At 37.9% G+C, this 12,828-nt stretch overlaps 1 protein-coding gene across 1 annotated transcript; it reads left to right on the top strand.

Annotated features, from left to right (window-relative positions):
* The first annotated feature begins 10,434 nt into the window (after window positions 1-10,434).
* MYF6 (myogenic factor 6 (herculin)) lies at window positions 10,435-12,311 on the top strand. The gene is made up of 3 exons (XM_004675856.2): window positions 10,435-11,045; window positions 11,364-11,454; window positions 11,671-12,311. The coding sequence occupies exons 1-3, from the start codon at window positions 10,527-10,529 to the stop codon at window positions 11,787-11,789; spliced, it is 729 nt and encodes a 242-aa protein (XP_004675913.1). The 5' UTR covers window positions 10,435-10,526; the 3' UTR covers window positions 11,790-12,311.
* The last annotated feature ends 517 nt before the right edge of the window (window positions 12,312-12,828 follow it).

Below are 12,828 nucleotides of genomic sequence, written 5' to 3'. Positions count from 1 at the left end.
TTTCTGCTCCTGTCCCCAACACCATCACCATAGTCCCTGGGGCTCTTCCCACCCCTGTCCTGATCCTTCTCCCTCTTCCTCCCCTGCAGAGTATCTCTGATCTATAGTTGCCTGATGCTTTTGATTTTTACTTTATCATAGTTACTTTTTTTTTTTACTTTGAAAGATTTTTAAAGAGAAATCTTGTCTTCAGCCAATGTAATTCTCTGATCAAAATGTACTCACATTTTGAAAAAGAAAAGGCTTTTTCAAACCCAAATTATCTTATTTCTAGCGAGTTTAAAAATACTTGGAACTAAAGGGATTTCAACAGTAACCTCCCTGAAAATAAAACCATGTCTATTCAGTCAACTAATAGAATAGCAATAAAAGCAAATGTCTACCTTCACCCCATTATTAATTGAATATCTGAAATGTCCTCCTTCTTTATCTTGGAAAGACACTGAATCAAAGGGATATTTTAGTAATGGCTTTCTTTATGAATTACTTGTAATTTGCTAAATTTCAACCTAGTTCACCCTAATAAGTCAAATATATGAAACCAATTATATTGAAATTTTATTTGTTTTAGCATATGCAAGGTTTGGGGAAATTTAAAATTATATGTATTTTTTCTTCCAAAAGATGCTGAAATGCCTTTTTCCATGTTGTCTTCTGTAGAACTTGATAAAAGTAGTATTTATTTTTGTTTCATTTTTCTTTTACGTTCATTGACCAGATTTGTATTTAGATATTTCAATAATTGCAAAAAAAAAAAAAAAGATTAGTGTTCTCAAATCATGTGTTGCCTAATTGAAAAAAATACAAACACTCCTACTGCTGATACACAATACATATGACTACCAAGCATTATAACAAGTTAATAGAAGGGAGTAATTTTATAATCTCAAAATGTCTAATGGACCTCAAGCCCAATATTTGTGGTATTTCTATTCTAGTTCTATCTTACCAATCATCAGAGTAGAGTCAGCTTCCATTTTAGAAAGCCTTCACCTTTTAGGCAGACCTGGTCATCTTTCTAGATTCCTTAAAGTCCTCAATTTCCATCAGCTCCATTCATTCAGATAGCCCTTTATTCTTGTCATATGCCCGCATTATTCTTTTTTGGAATTTAATTGTACATTAATTTGTGCTATCTAACTGTTTGAGAATATACACTTTATTGTCTAATAAATTTTTAACTCTGAAGTCAAGTAATATATTATTCTCTAAATTTAATATAAAATTTTGCACAAATTTAGACTTAAAAAGGAAGTGAGAATAAAGTGGGAATTTGAAAAACATTTGCTGTGAAGATAACTGTGGATTTATGGGAATGCTGAGTCCCTTTTTATTCACTTTCTCTATCAACCTAAAACTGCTCTTAAAAAAATCTATTTACCAAAATAAAAACAGTTAAATATATCATTTAAAAAGGAAAGCTTTTCTTTAAAATTTTAAAATACATAAATGCTGGATGGTGTCACTAATACATGTAATAGGAAGTAACTAAGCCAAGAGTCACATAACGACAAGCTTAAAAATTAACTCTTGAGGCCCTTCCTGGTGGCGCAGCAGGTTAAAGCACAGCACTAACAAGCTAAAGCCACTTCTGCATGAATTCGATCACCGCCTGCCCCAGAGGTGACCACATGGCGTGGCAGACCTCTCCTGACCCGCCCGCTGCTCCCCTCAGCAGTGTACCTCGACCATCTACCTGTTCTGCTCCCCACTCTGTCTCTGGTGGGTCCTCTCACCCTCTGCATCTCTGGATTGTACCCCAGTTCTGTATGAATGAATAAATAAATCTTAAAAAAAAATACTCTTGAAAGCTGACTGCAGGATGTTAGTACCAAGTGGGAGGGAATGCAGAACTAGTGAAACAGACATATACTACTAAAGAGTTAACCATATTGCTGTCTGTAACATAATATGAAATCTAAAACTACAAGAAGGATGGGAGTCAGAGATTCTCCCCAATAGAGATATAAACTGCATGTGAAATATAAATTTTAGTTTGGGGACTACAGATAAATAAAATAGCAACTTTCACAAGGAAGCAAAAAATAAAGACTGGGCAAAGGCAACTAGCAGTTAGGGAGAATTATTAAGTTATTATGAACAGGTTCATGGTAAAACATTCAAAGACATTATTAAACTTAAAAGTAGCAAGTATAGTTAAAAAGTAATTAAAGAATTATTCTGAAAGGAGATATATATATATATTTGCCATTATTTAAGAATATTAAATTTGGTAATAGATTATAAGAGAAAAAAACAAGGTGCGCTGATGAAACTGAATGTAGCAAGTGGTTTGGGGGACAAATTTGATGTAGATAAAATAAGTCAATTCTCTGTCAACATAGAAAGGAATGGAGCATCAATTAAACATTGAATAATTAAATATCCCGTAGGTGCTCAATATTCGGGATGTCTTATATTGACCACTCACTGGCAAATTATTTTAGACCCCCATAAAATAATGACTGCCCCGCAGGTTACAAATGAGCTACATCCAGATTCGATAAATTGAACACCCATCTATTGATTCCAGAACCTTCCATCTACAGCAGTCTCTTGTCATCTTCATAGTCCATGTCAACTACTGAAAGTGGGACAAACTGAAGGAAAAGGAAGAAAAACAGGACATAGGAATATTGTGTAATTTTAAGACTTGAATAATATGGTCTCTCTACTCCACTATTATCCTATCCTTCCGGTATATAGGTATATTACATAACACCATCTCTTTCCCTTTTCTCATTATATATCCAAACAGTGAAACAGCATATTGGCTCCAAGCATTTTAACTGGAGCATCAGTTCTGAAATCTCTGGAACAGGCTGCTGTACTTGGTCATACACGTGGAGAATGTCACTGCATCACTATTTCCCATAGGGGCAGAATGCAGGTGTAAATCTCAGCCATCGGCTATCAACGCTGCCTCTTTTGGCCACGCCACTAGATAAACAGAAATTATCCTGCAGGTTTCCAAATGAACACTCCAAGTACTCTAATTTAGTTTGAGCATAATTTTTTTTTTAATCTAAAGACTGTTTTTCTTTTTTTTTTATTTTAGCATAGGTATTTTCATTTTTTCTATTTTCTTAAATTTCCAAATGTTTATATTTTTTCCAGCTTTCTATGATTCTTTATACTTGTTATTTATTTATTTTTACATTATTATTCATGTTATGCATTTTTTCATCTCAATTGTAATCCCCATGTTTTGGGTTCACTATGGTCGTGGTATGAAGGCTTAGAATTAGAACTTCTTTTTGATTATGTAAGTCATTACTGTAAAAGCCAGAATTAATTTATAAGCATTTGACACTGGGCAGGTATATTGACTGCTCTATGATTTTTTTTTTTGTTCCTTTTTAAAGTGAAGATAATTAGATAGCATACGTGATAAAACATTGTGAAAATGTAATGAGATCATTCACTTACAGCACTTCAGCACAGGGTTGTTAGCTTTCTTGTAAGAGTTGAATAATGACTATAACTTTATAAAATGTTATATTTATATATCGTACACAGTATACACATACTATACAGTCTACATAATTTTATTCCACATAACTTATTCTATACTTTAGAAGCACCAATTTTTTAATATTATATTGACAATACAAGTCTCATTATAGTTTAGTGTAAAATGCAAAAATGTAAAAAAACAATTTAAATGAATTAATAAAAATATTATACTTATAATGTTAAATTATATAGTGAGCTTTTCCCAATCACAACATTTAGCCTAGATCATGAAATTAGGAAAGATAAAGCTAAACATGATCAATTTTTATGTGACTAGTGACATACTGAATGTACATTGGGCAATTTACATTGCCCACAAATTAAAAATCTCTAGGTGATATGCAACTTAAACATTCTAACTTTCAGTGTCTTTCTATCATTTACTAATGTGAGGGCAAATATCTGAGCTTCTACAAAATGATTTGAGACATGTGTGTATGTCTGATTAAACAACTTTTTCCCCAAACCGGTAGAAAAACTTTATGGAATAAATGTGTTTGTACAGTGGTGACTATTTGTCACAGTAGCCTCTGACATAGGCATTAAAGCACCAACTATTTTGGACAATATGTCATAACCAGCCTGTTGGAGGGCAGTAACAAAATCCTTGGCTAACCTTTCTGTACTAGAGACATCTGTTTAGTTTAGCAGGCTAGTAACACCAGATACTACTATAACTTGGAATCTGAATATCACTATTCATTTAGTTTTTAAAAGATGTAAACAACACTGAAAAAGCATTCCATAAATCTTAAACATTTCAAACATCACTTGTATGTAGCTTCATGGAGAAATGTTTATGTAATATTTTAAGTAAAAAAGGCAACATAAATATAACATAGTATTATGTTTATAATTTTAAAATCATACAACATATAATATTGATAGCCAAATAAAAGCAAAGAATAATTTTTGTGGTAGATGTAGATAAATGACTTTTTCTTCTTTTTATCCAATCTAATTAATGTACTAATTTGGCTTGAGAATTTTCTATGAGCTAGACATCGTATATAAAGGGTTTCATTGACATTGTTTTATTCCTTAAAACACCCTAACAAGGTAAAATAACTTTCACTTTATGAATTAGTAAATAGAAACTTAGGCAAAAGTTATATTACTTGTCCAAATTCAAATACTAACAAGTGACAAAGCTGAGCAGAGACCTTATATCTAACATCAAATTCCATATTTGTAATTACTTTAGGCTTTTTTAAGAAAAAAATTTTACTTTATATGTCTTGCACTCTATTAATTGTTCTTATAAATAAGTAATTATAAGGAACGTTCATGTATTTCTGCAAAGTGAGGTGAATGACTCCATTTTTCACTCAGGATTTTCCTCTCTTTAATGTTGATAATTAGGCCTCCAGGGTATCTGTCCAAAGCAAACTGTGGACACTAGTTGGTCACTCAGCTAGAAAAATGATTTATCCTGAACATGTTCTAGCCATTCATAAATTTGACCCTCTAATTCATAAGCTGAATGAGTATCCCGGGGAGAATATGGAATAATAAAAAGGAATTCCGTTGTTAAACACCAAGGTATGAATATTTCTCAGGTAAAGGAAAATTCTTGTCTCTTTCCCTGAAAATTACACTTTGAAAATAAGAAATAAACAGCAGCCTCTTTAAGTAACATTTTATAGTACATGCATTGAACATAGCATTTGTGGACATTAAGCTCTACTCCCAAACTGAAAGGGAGCAGGCTGAGAACAAAGAACAAACTGCATATTTCTTGAAAAATAAACTCTCTAGTTCTTCCTTCGCTAACATTAGGCATTTTTTTTTTTTTGATGCTGTTTTAAAAGGCAACTCCAACCCCCATTATATAGCTATATAAACCACCAAGTTAGTAAAATTTGAGGTATAAAAGGGCCCATCCAAAGCAGGTCTTGGAACAAATTTTCCTAGCCAGGGTCCAGCCCAGTTTCTCTGCACAACTTCTCAGTGCCTCCCTCTGGGGATATAGAGAATTTGCTTTTACAATCTTTCCTTTACCTTCATTTGTCTCATGCCCCTCCCCCATGTCCTCTGAAGAGACTCTTAATGTTCTGTCAAAGTGCAAAACTATTTTTACCACCATGTTCGGGAATCGCTGGGCACAAACTGCCTGCAGATTAGGTAAATTACAGGTGCCGGGGTTCGTGTTACTCATTAGCTGCCACAAGTTTAAAGCATTAATCTACCACTTCTGAATTTTCCTTTCAGTCAGCGGGCCCTTCCTTTGCCTTCTATTCTTTAGGCCTTGCTAGTTGATCCATTTTTTTTTTTTTTTTTACCTATACTCTGGGCTAAACTCTGTTTGTAACTTTCCCCCCAACTGCTTCACTCCCATGCCTTTTTTCTACTGCCTTTTCTCTCTTCTGCCACTTCTCACTGCTGAAAAGGCAGAGTCATTTTACAATGGGACCTTGGTTGTACTTCATCAGCTATAATGGAAACGAATTTTTTTTAAAGATAAATTTATGTATACAACACTAGGGTACAGGCCAGAGGTGCAAGGATGGTGAGAAGATTCACCAGAGACAGAGTGGGGAGCAGAACAGGCAGATAGACGAAGTACACTGCTGACGGGAGCAGCGGGTGGGTCAGGAGAGGTCTGCTGCGCCATGTGGGTCATCTTCTGGGGTGGGGATTGAACTCATGCTGAAGTGGCTTTAACTTCTTAGTGCTGTGCTTTAACCTGTCGCACCACCAGAGAAGGCCCAGAAACCAATTTTTAAACCCAAACTATGGAACAATATAGTCAAATTCCTTAGATATAACCCACAAAAATCTCTTTGCTGACTTATCTATGCCTCTTCCTTCCTTGAGCTTCTTTGTACTGTCCCCACTCTCTTCCATCCACAATTTTGCCCCTGAGAAATACCTTCCAACACCTCAGGAACTTCTGTTACCAAACCAGACTCTTCATTGTTTTACCTATCAGTAGAACCATAAACATTTTCTTCAAAGTTCCTAATTTCCAAGGTCAGTTAGTCATTGGTGTGATTTTTTTCTTTGACGCATCATTGATTTATATTGCATATGATTTGGAGATATAAGATCACACCCTTCAGGTGTACGTTCTACGCACCCCACAAAGTCCTCCACCATAGTCCAATGTGCTCCCTCCCCACTTTGGTCTCTCATCGCTCCCTCTCCTTCAGGTAGCCTGAATTCTACAGCAAAAAGTCTGGGGTTCGTCAGTCTCTGTCCCAATAAGCTGAAAATTTGTCTTGTGCATAAATGCACCAAAAAAACACTGCTATCAAAGTTACCAGTTCTGATATTTTCACTTCTGTTATAGCATTAACACAAATACGTGTTAACAAAATCTAGGTTTTTCAATTAATTTACTATAGCTTATGAATTAAGAAGGGAAAGTTGGGAAATTAATATTTGTTGAGCATATACTCCATATCATGGATTCAACATAGATTATTTCGTTTTATGCTAATAACAAGTCTGCAATACACATATTACATATGCTATTTGATTTCTATTAAATCTGAAGTCTAGAACATTTTATTAAGTATTTCTAGAACTTAAGATTGTTACTCCAAAGTTCTTTTCTCTATATACCTTCCTAAAGGCTTATAGATAAAATTATCCCATTGACTGATTTACCCGCAACCCTTTCCATATTCAAACTTTTGGGGGAACCAATGGAAATGCATCTCACAGGATTAAGCGTGAGTAAGAATAATGGGTGATAAACTATTTGAAAATTTTTATGTCGATCACTAACCTCATTTCAGATATTGTAATGAATATACTCTGGGTCCCTAAGTAAATTTATTAATAATACTTAACACAATTTATTCTCACTTTTACCAAAAACCCATTTGAGCTATTTAAAGCTGGGAAGATTTCAACTTACAAAACCCTGTTTTGAACCAACCTTGTCAGGGTCTGTCTTCCAAGTTCTCCTGAGAAATAATATAATTGCAATTACAGGCATCTCAAATTTTGTAAACAGTTTGAGTTCCAAGAGTTCATTAGTTAGTTGTTTGGAATCAGTGTGTATTTTCCCATTACCTAATCTAATAAAGGATGGTTATTTCCCAAGCTGGCATTTCCTTTTTTCTTCCTCTGACCCAGAACCACCACCCACCCAAGAAAAAGAACAACAAAAATAGGGAAAAGACTGTTTAAACAAGGTGAATAACAACATTCCCTTTACTATCTTGGGCTCTAGAAAATATTGGGAAGGGATTTTGTAGTAGTGTAAGGAGTGCTAATTCAATAGTAAAGATTGAGTCACACAAAGAATTCTACCACCTCCTAGGAGATGACTCTGTCAGCACTTCAAAACTTTAACTAATTTTTTAGAATCTTCTCTTTCCACGTTTTGAGCTCACTCTTTTTCCAGTGGCAGCACTCGAATGCAGAAAAATTAAAAGTGAGCAAATGCACATTCTTAATCTTTAGTAAGTTCATGATGTTCAGATGATCACATCTCTACCTGGTACCCCTAAAACTCAGTGGTAAATCAAAGAATGGCATCACCCCAAACATTATTTCTATTATCCAAGCATTAGAATCCCTTAGAGACAATATTTTGCATTAACTAAAATCTCTTCTATACCTTGTTTCAGTAATAAAAATATACTTTTCTTATCAAGTATGTACCATTTTTAAAGTGATCTCACTTTTTAAAAAAAACTCCATCTTCATCATGACTTCAGACCGTGTGGGATCTTGTCATTAAAGTAGGTCTATGGGTTAAAAGAAAAACAGGCCCAAGGTGATTTTATTCTAGGCTTCCCACATCTCGGTTTTAGTGCTATTTTTCATGTTTAAATCATATAGACTCATCATACTCCATGATAAAAGAAATTGTTTTCACAGCCTTATCCTTACTGCCAGGACAGTACCTGGCGATAAGTTGTAAAAAAAAAATGGAAATAAATGAATTTCCATCACTGTTATCTTAATAAGCTTGGCAATAATGCTATATAACTTCACTGGTTAAAACAACTTTTCAAATTATCTTCACATTTTAAGAAGCAGCAAAGAGAGAGGATGGGTAAGAGCTAAAGGTAATTTTCTATAACAGATGTTAACCTACGTGTGAGTTGCTGGGGATTTCACTCTGTAGTCGCCATCTCTTATAAAAGCAAGCAGTGGACAAGTAGAAATGGGAGAAATATCATTGAAAAAGAAATGCTTATTACTGTTTTCTGTGCTCTTACTGCACCACAAATCTAAAGATGGTTCTCAAACTTTATGTAGAATGACTCAACTACACAGTAACAAAGACATATAATTAACTCCCAATTGTCAAAATCTAACACCCCAAGTCTTGGCTCAATAGAAAGTGACTATAAAGAATTATAGAATAATCAACTTGACACAAGTATGTAGCTAGTTCTTTCATTATCTGATCATTGATTCTAACATTGTCTTCACTCTATCCATAGAAATTCACACTAAACATGTAATTTTCGTAACTTGGGATAAAGTAAAGTGACCTTATGTTTTCATGAGCTTTGTTGGGACTGACTATAAAAGTCAAATGTAAAGTTGACTATCAACTCTAAGGTGAATGAGGCCATGGAATCTTTCTAGAACTCTGGAAGGGAAAATGAAAGGCAAGGAAATAGAAATGAAGTAATAAAGGACCAGAAAGAAAAAGATAAAATAGGGAATATATAAAATACCAAAACATTTTTTAGAACGCCAACAGTTGTGTTTTATTTTTTTCATAAATGATAACTAATGTTCATCAAGCACTAATATATGACATTACAATAAATATGCAAACCATTTGATGAAATTCTGTAAGGCCACCACTATGATCTGGATGAAGTGGAAATCTAGTGTGCATAAATAGAAATGAACTTAGCTAGCATTTGCAGGAGGTTGTGGACTCCCTGCCCTTTACCCTGGTACTGTACAGCCTCCCATGGACTCATGGACTCATGCATGGACTTATGGGACAGTTGTGATTACAAATTTTGTCTCCTTGCTTGCACCTGGTGTGTTACTTTTCTCCTCGAAATCCTCTGAAACAACTTTTGTAGAGTCAATACCAACAATGCAAGAGGGAGTTGTGAGAGCACAGAGTGCAGAACAGGAGCCATAACAGAGGCCCCTTCAAGTAGGGGCCACACCTGAATGCCGAAATATCAAGTAACTACCGTGTGAGTCTTGCTTCCACTAAAATTACGTACAAAAAGAAGTTACTCCATGTACGCCACGCCATCCTCTGTCCCACCCTTTACGGTACTTCTACCTCAGAAGTTCTACTGCTCTACCATGGAAGGGAACAGAATTGAGATTTTGGTTGCCACCACCTTCCTCCCACAAAAAAAAAGCCCAGGAAGAAATCTGAGAGCCCTCCAGCCACCCCCTCGCACTCCCAAATCATCCTACTGCTTAAGTAAAAGAGAGGAAAGAGATTTACCTGCTGCTATTGAGGCTGAAGCCTGACAGTCAAGTCTAACCTTTGAAGGACTGTAATGGTTTTATTCACAGGAATAGCATCTTTTTGACAGGCAGGAGAGAGAAAAGAGCTGAACCACTCTGCAAATACTAACCAGGCTATTTTGGAGCAATGGCTATTGCCTTTGAAATCTTTCATCATGAGTCTATACTTAGAATTCAGATGAGCCTGGGGGAGGGGACTGGGGCAGTGTTAATCCCCAGTTGTTTTGAAGTTGTTCTCTAAGCAGGTTAGCATCTAAACTGTCCCAAGTGGAAGCATTCAATGCTTTGTTTCAATTATGTGATTCTGGGTGTTTGACGTTAACCTGCTCTGCCTATAGACTGTCACATCATCCTGAGTGTAACACTTCCCAGTTTTCTTTCAAACTAGATGTTCTTGCCATCACTGGCTGCAATCACATTGGGAGACTGATGCTCCTTGACAGCTAAAAGTTGGATTGAGTTTCAGGAGCTACTATATATAAAGCTAGGGCGACTTATGTCACCGCACTAATTAAATGCCATCTGGGTGGTTCCTCTGGGCTTTTTGAGCCCATCACCCAGTTCAGACAGAGTCAGAGGCCAAGGAGGAGAACATGATGATGGACCTTTTTGAAACTGGCTCCTATTTCTTCTACTTGGACGGGGAAAATGTTACCCTGCAGCCCTTAGAAGTGGCAGAGGGTTCTCCTTTGTATCCAGGGAGTGATGGTACCTTGTCCCCCTGCCAGGACCAAATGCCCCCAGAAGCTGGGAGCGACAGCAGCGGAGAGGAACATGTCCTGGCGCCCCCAGGCCTGCAACCTCCCCACTGCCCTGGCCAGTGTCTGATCTGGGCTTGCAAGACTTGCAAGAGAAAATCTGCCCCCACCGACCGTCGGAAAGCAGCCACCTTGCGCGAGAGGAGGCGACTAAAGAAAATCAACGAAGCCTTCGAGGCACTGAAGCGGCGGACTGTGGCCAACCCCAACCAGAGACTGCCCAAGGTGGAGATTCTGAGGAGCGCCATCAGCTACATTGAGCGGCTGCAGGACCTGCTGCACCGGCTGGATCAGCAAGAGAAAATGCAGGAACTGGGGGTGGACCCCTTCAGTTACAGACCCAAGCAAGAAAATGTAAGCCCAGCGGTTACCCAGTGGTGGCCGGGACCGGGAAAGGCAAGAACTGGTTAGACACTTTCCTGAGGGCCTTAAACACCAGCTGCTGTGTCTCCTTTCCCGTCCCCCTTCCTCGCCCGCCCCTTCTGCTCCCTTTCTAATGGGCCCCCAGTGACCCGTGAAGACGGGGTGCCTGCAATTGACAGGAAATGTGCACCCGGACGGAGGAAGTAGGGGAGACACCCCTCAAATCTTTCCAGCCCTGCCCCCGCCCCAACCCCGCTCCCGTAACCGGTGTTTCTTTCCTAATCTTCTCCCGCCTTGGTTTTCTTCCAGCTTGAGGGCGCGGATTTCCTGCGCACCTGCAGCTCCCAGTGGCCAACTGTTTCGGATCATTCCAGGGGGCTCGTGATAACTGCCAAGGAAGGTAAAGTAAAGGAAAGGGAACATCCCGGGAGGGGGCTGGGCTGCTTGCTCGAGGAGAAAGAGCCGGGAGCAAGCGCCCAGATGCGCGCTGAGACAAGTGCGCTGCGGACCCGCGAGCAACCGCAGTGACCTCGCGTGGGACACAAAGATGACTCGTTCTTCCTTGGGTGATGTGTTTGTGTGTGTGCGTGTGTGTGTGTGTGCTTTCTGCGCTTAGGAGGGGCGAGCATTGATTCATCGGCTTCGAGTAGCCTTCGATGCCTTTCTTCCATCGTGGACAGTATTTCCTCGGAGGAACGCAAACTGCCCAGCGTGGAGGAGGTGGTGGAGAAGTAACCGCGGGCCGGCGCTGGAGACGTTCACCATGTTGCAGGAAGATCCCACCCTCCCTCCTTCGCCTAATCCTTTAGATTAGGTCACATTACGTTAATATTTAGGAACTCAGACCCAGGAGTTTGTGAACGGGAAGGAGAACTTTTCGCAAAGAAACTTGTGCACGCTCAGATGAAAAAGCCTTTCGGGTTTGGGCTTTTATTTGTTGGAACCGCGAGTGGTTTAGGTCTTGCTGCCTTACATCTTTTGTTTGTTTGTTTGTTTGTTTGGGTGGTGTCATAATATATTTTCTCTTATTATGATGATCTTTTTGTGTTTTGTGCAAAAGAAGTCCATTCCTGTCCAAAGCGAAGTGGGAACGCTGAGTGTCATTGTTAATGGTATTGAATGTATTTTTGTAAACAATCTTAGTACTTTCATTTTTTATGTAAACTCAAGAAATATATTGTAAATGTGCAGTGGTGTATTGTATATACAATCTGCGAGGATCCTGCTATTGTAATATTAAAAAAGTAAGTTTCCATATGAACAAAATTAGTCCTAATTTGATTCAACTGAAAAAAAAAAGTTCGAGGGCACGTGTACCCAAATAAAGAGGAGTCATTTGAATTTAGATACCACACAAACCCATTTATTTGGGTGTTTTCTTAAAGATAGCTTTAAAGGGAGGGGAATATATTGTTTTTCTTTTCTGAATGAAACTAGATGTACTTTTAATCTCATACGAACCTCACAATTGTAGTTAAAAGTGAATAAATAATACCCACTTTCCCCTGTTAACAAGTTTTCCCTCTAGGTAAAGGTGCCTGTTCCTATACCTAGACACCTGGGTAAGATTTACTTACAGTTAAACTACATTTCCATCCCCTCAAACCTCACTGTTGCAAGAAATCACCAACCAAAAGCTCTTTGTTTCTTTGCCTAAAAGACCTTCAGCTAGTTTAGCTCGACAGACTTTCCCTTTCTTACTTTCCAGGACTGGCTCTACCTGAAGGAGTATTCATTCGGGGTTCCCTGGGGCTGCACTGGCCCTCTGGCCGCC

This window comes from Condylura cristata, unplaced genomic scaffold (assembly GCF_000260355.1).
Source record: "Condylura cristata isolate star-nosed mole 26May11 unplaced genomic scaffold, ConCri1.0 scaffold00004, whole genome shotgun sequence".
Classification (NCBI taxonomy): domain Eukaryota; kingdom Metazoa; phylum Chordata; class Mammalia; order Eulipotyphla; family Talpidae; genus Condylura; species Condylura cristata.
The sequence above is the reverse complement of the archived record's forward strand: the minus strand, read 5'-3'. Positions and strand labels throughout refer to the sequence as shown.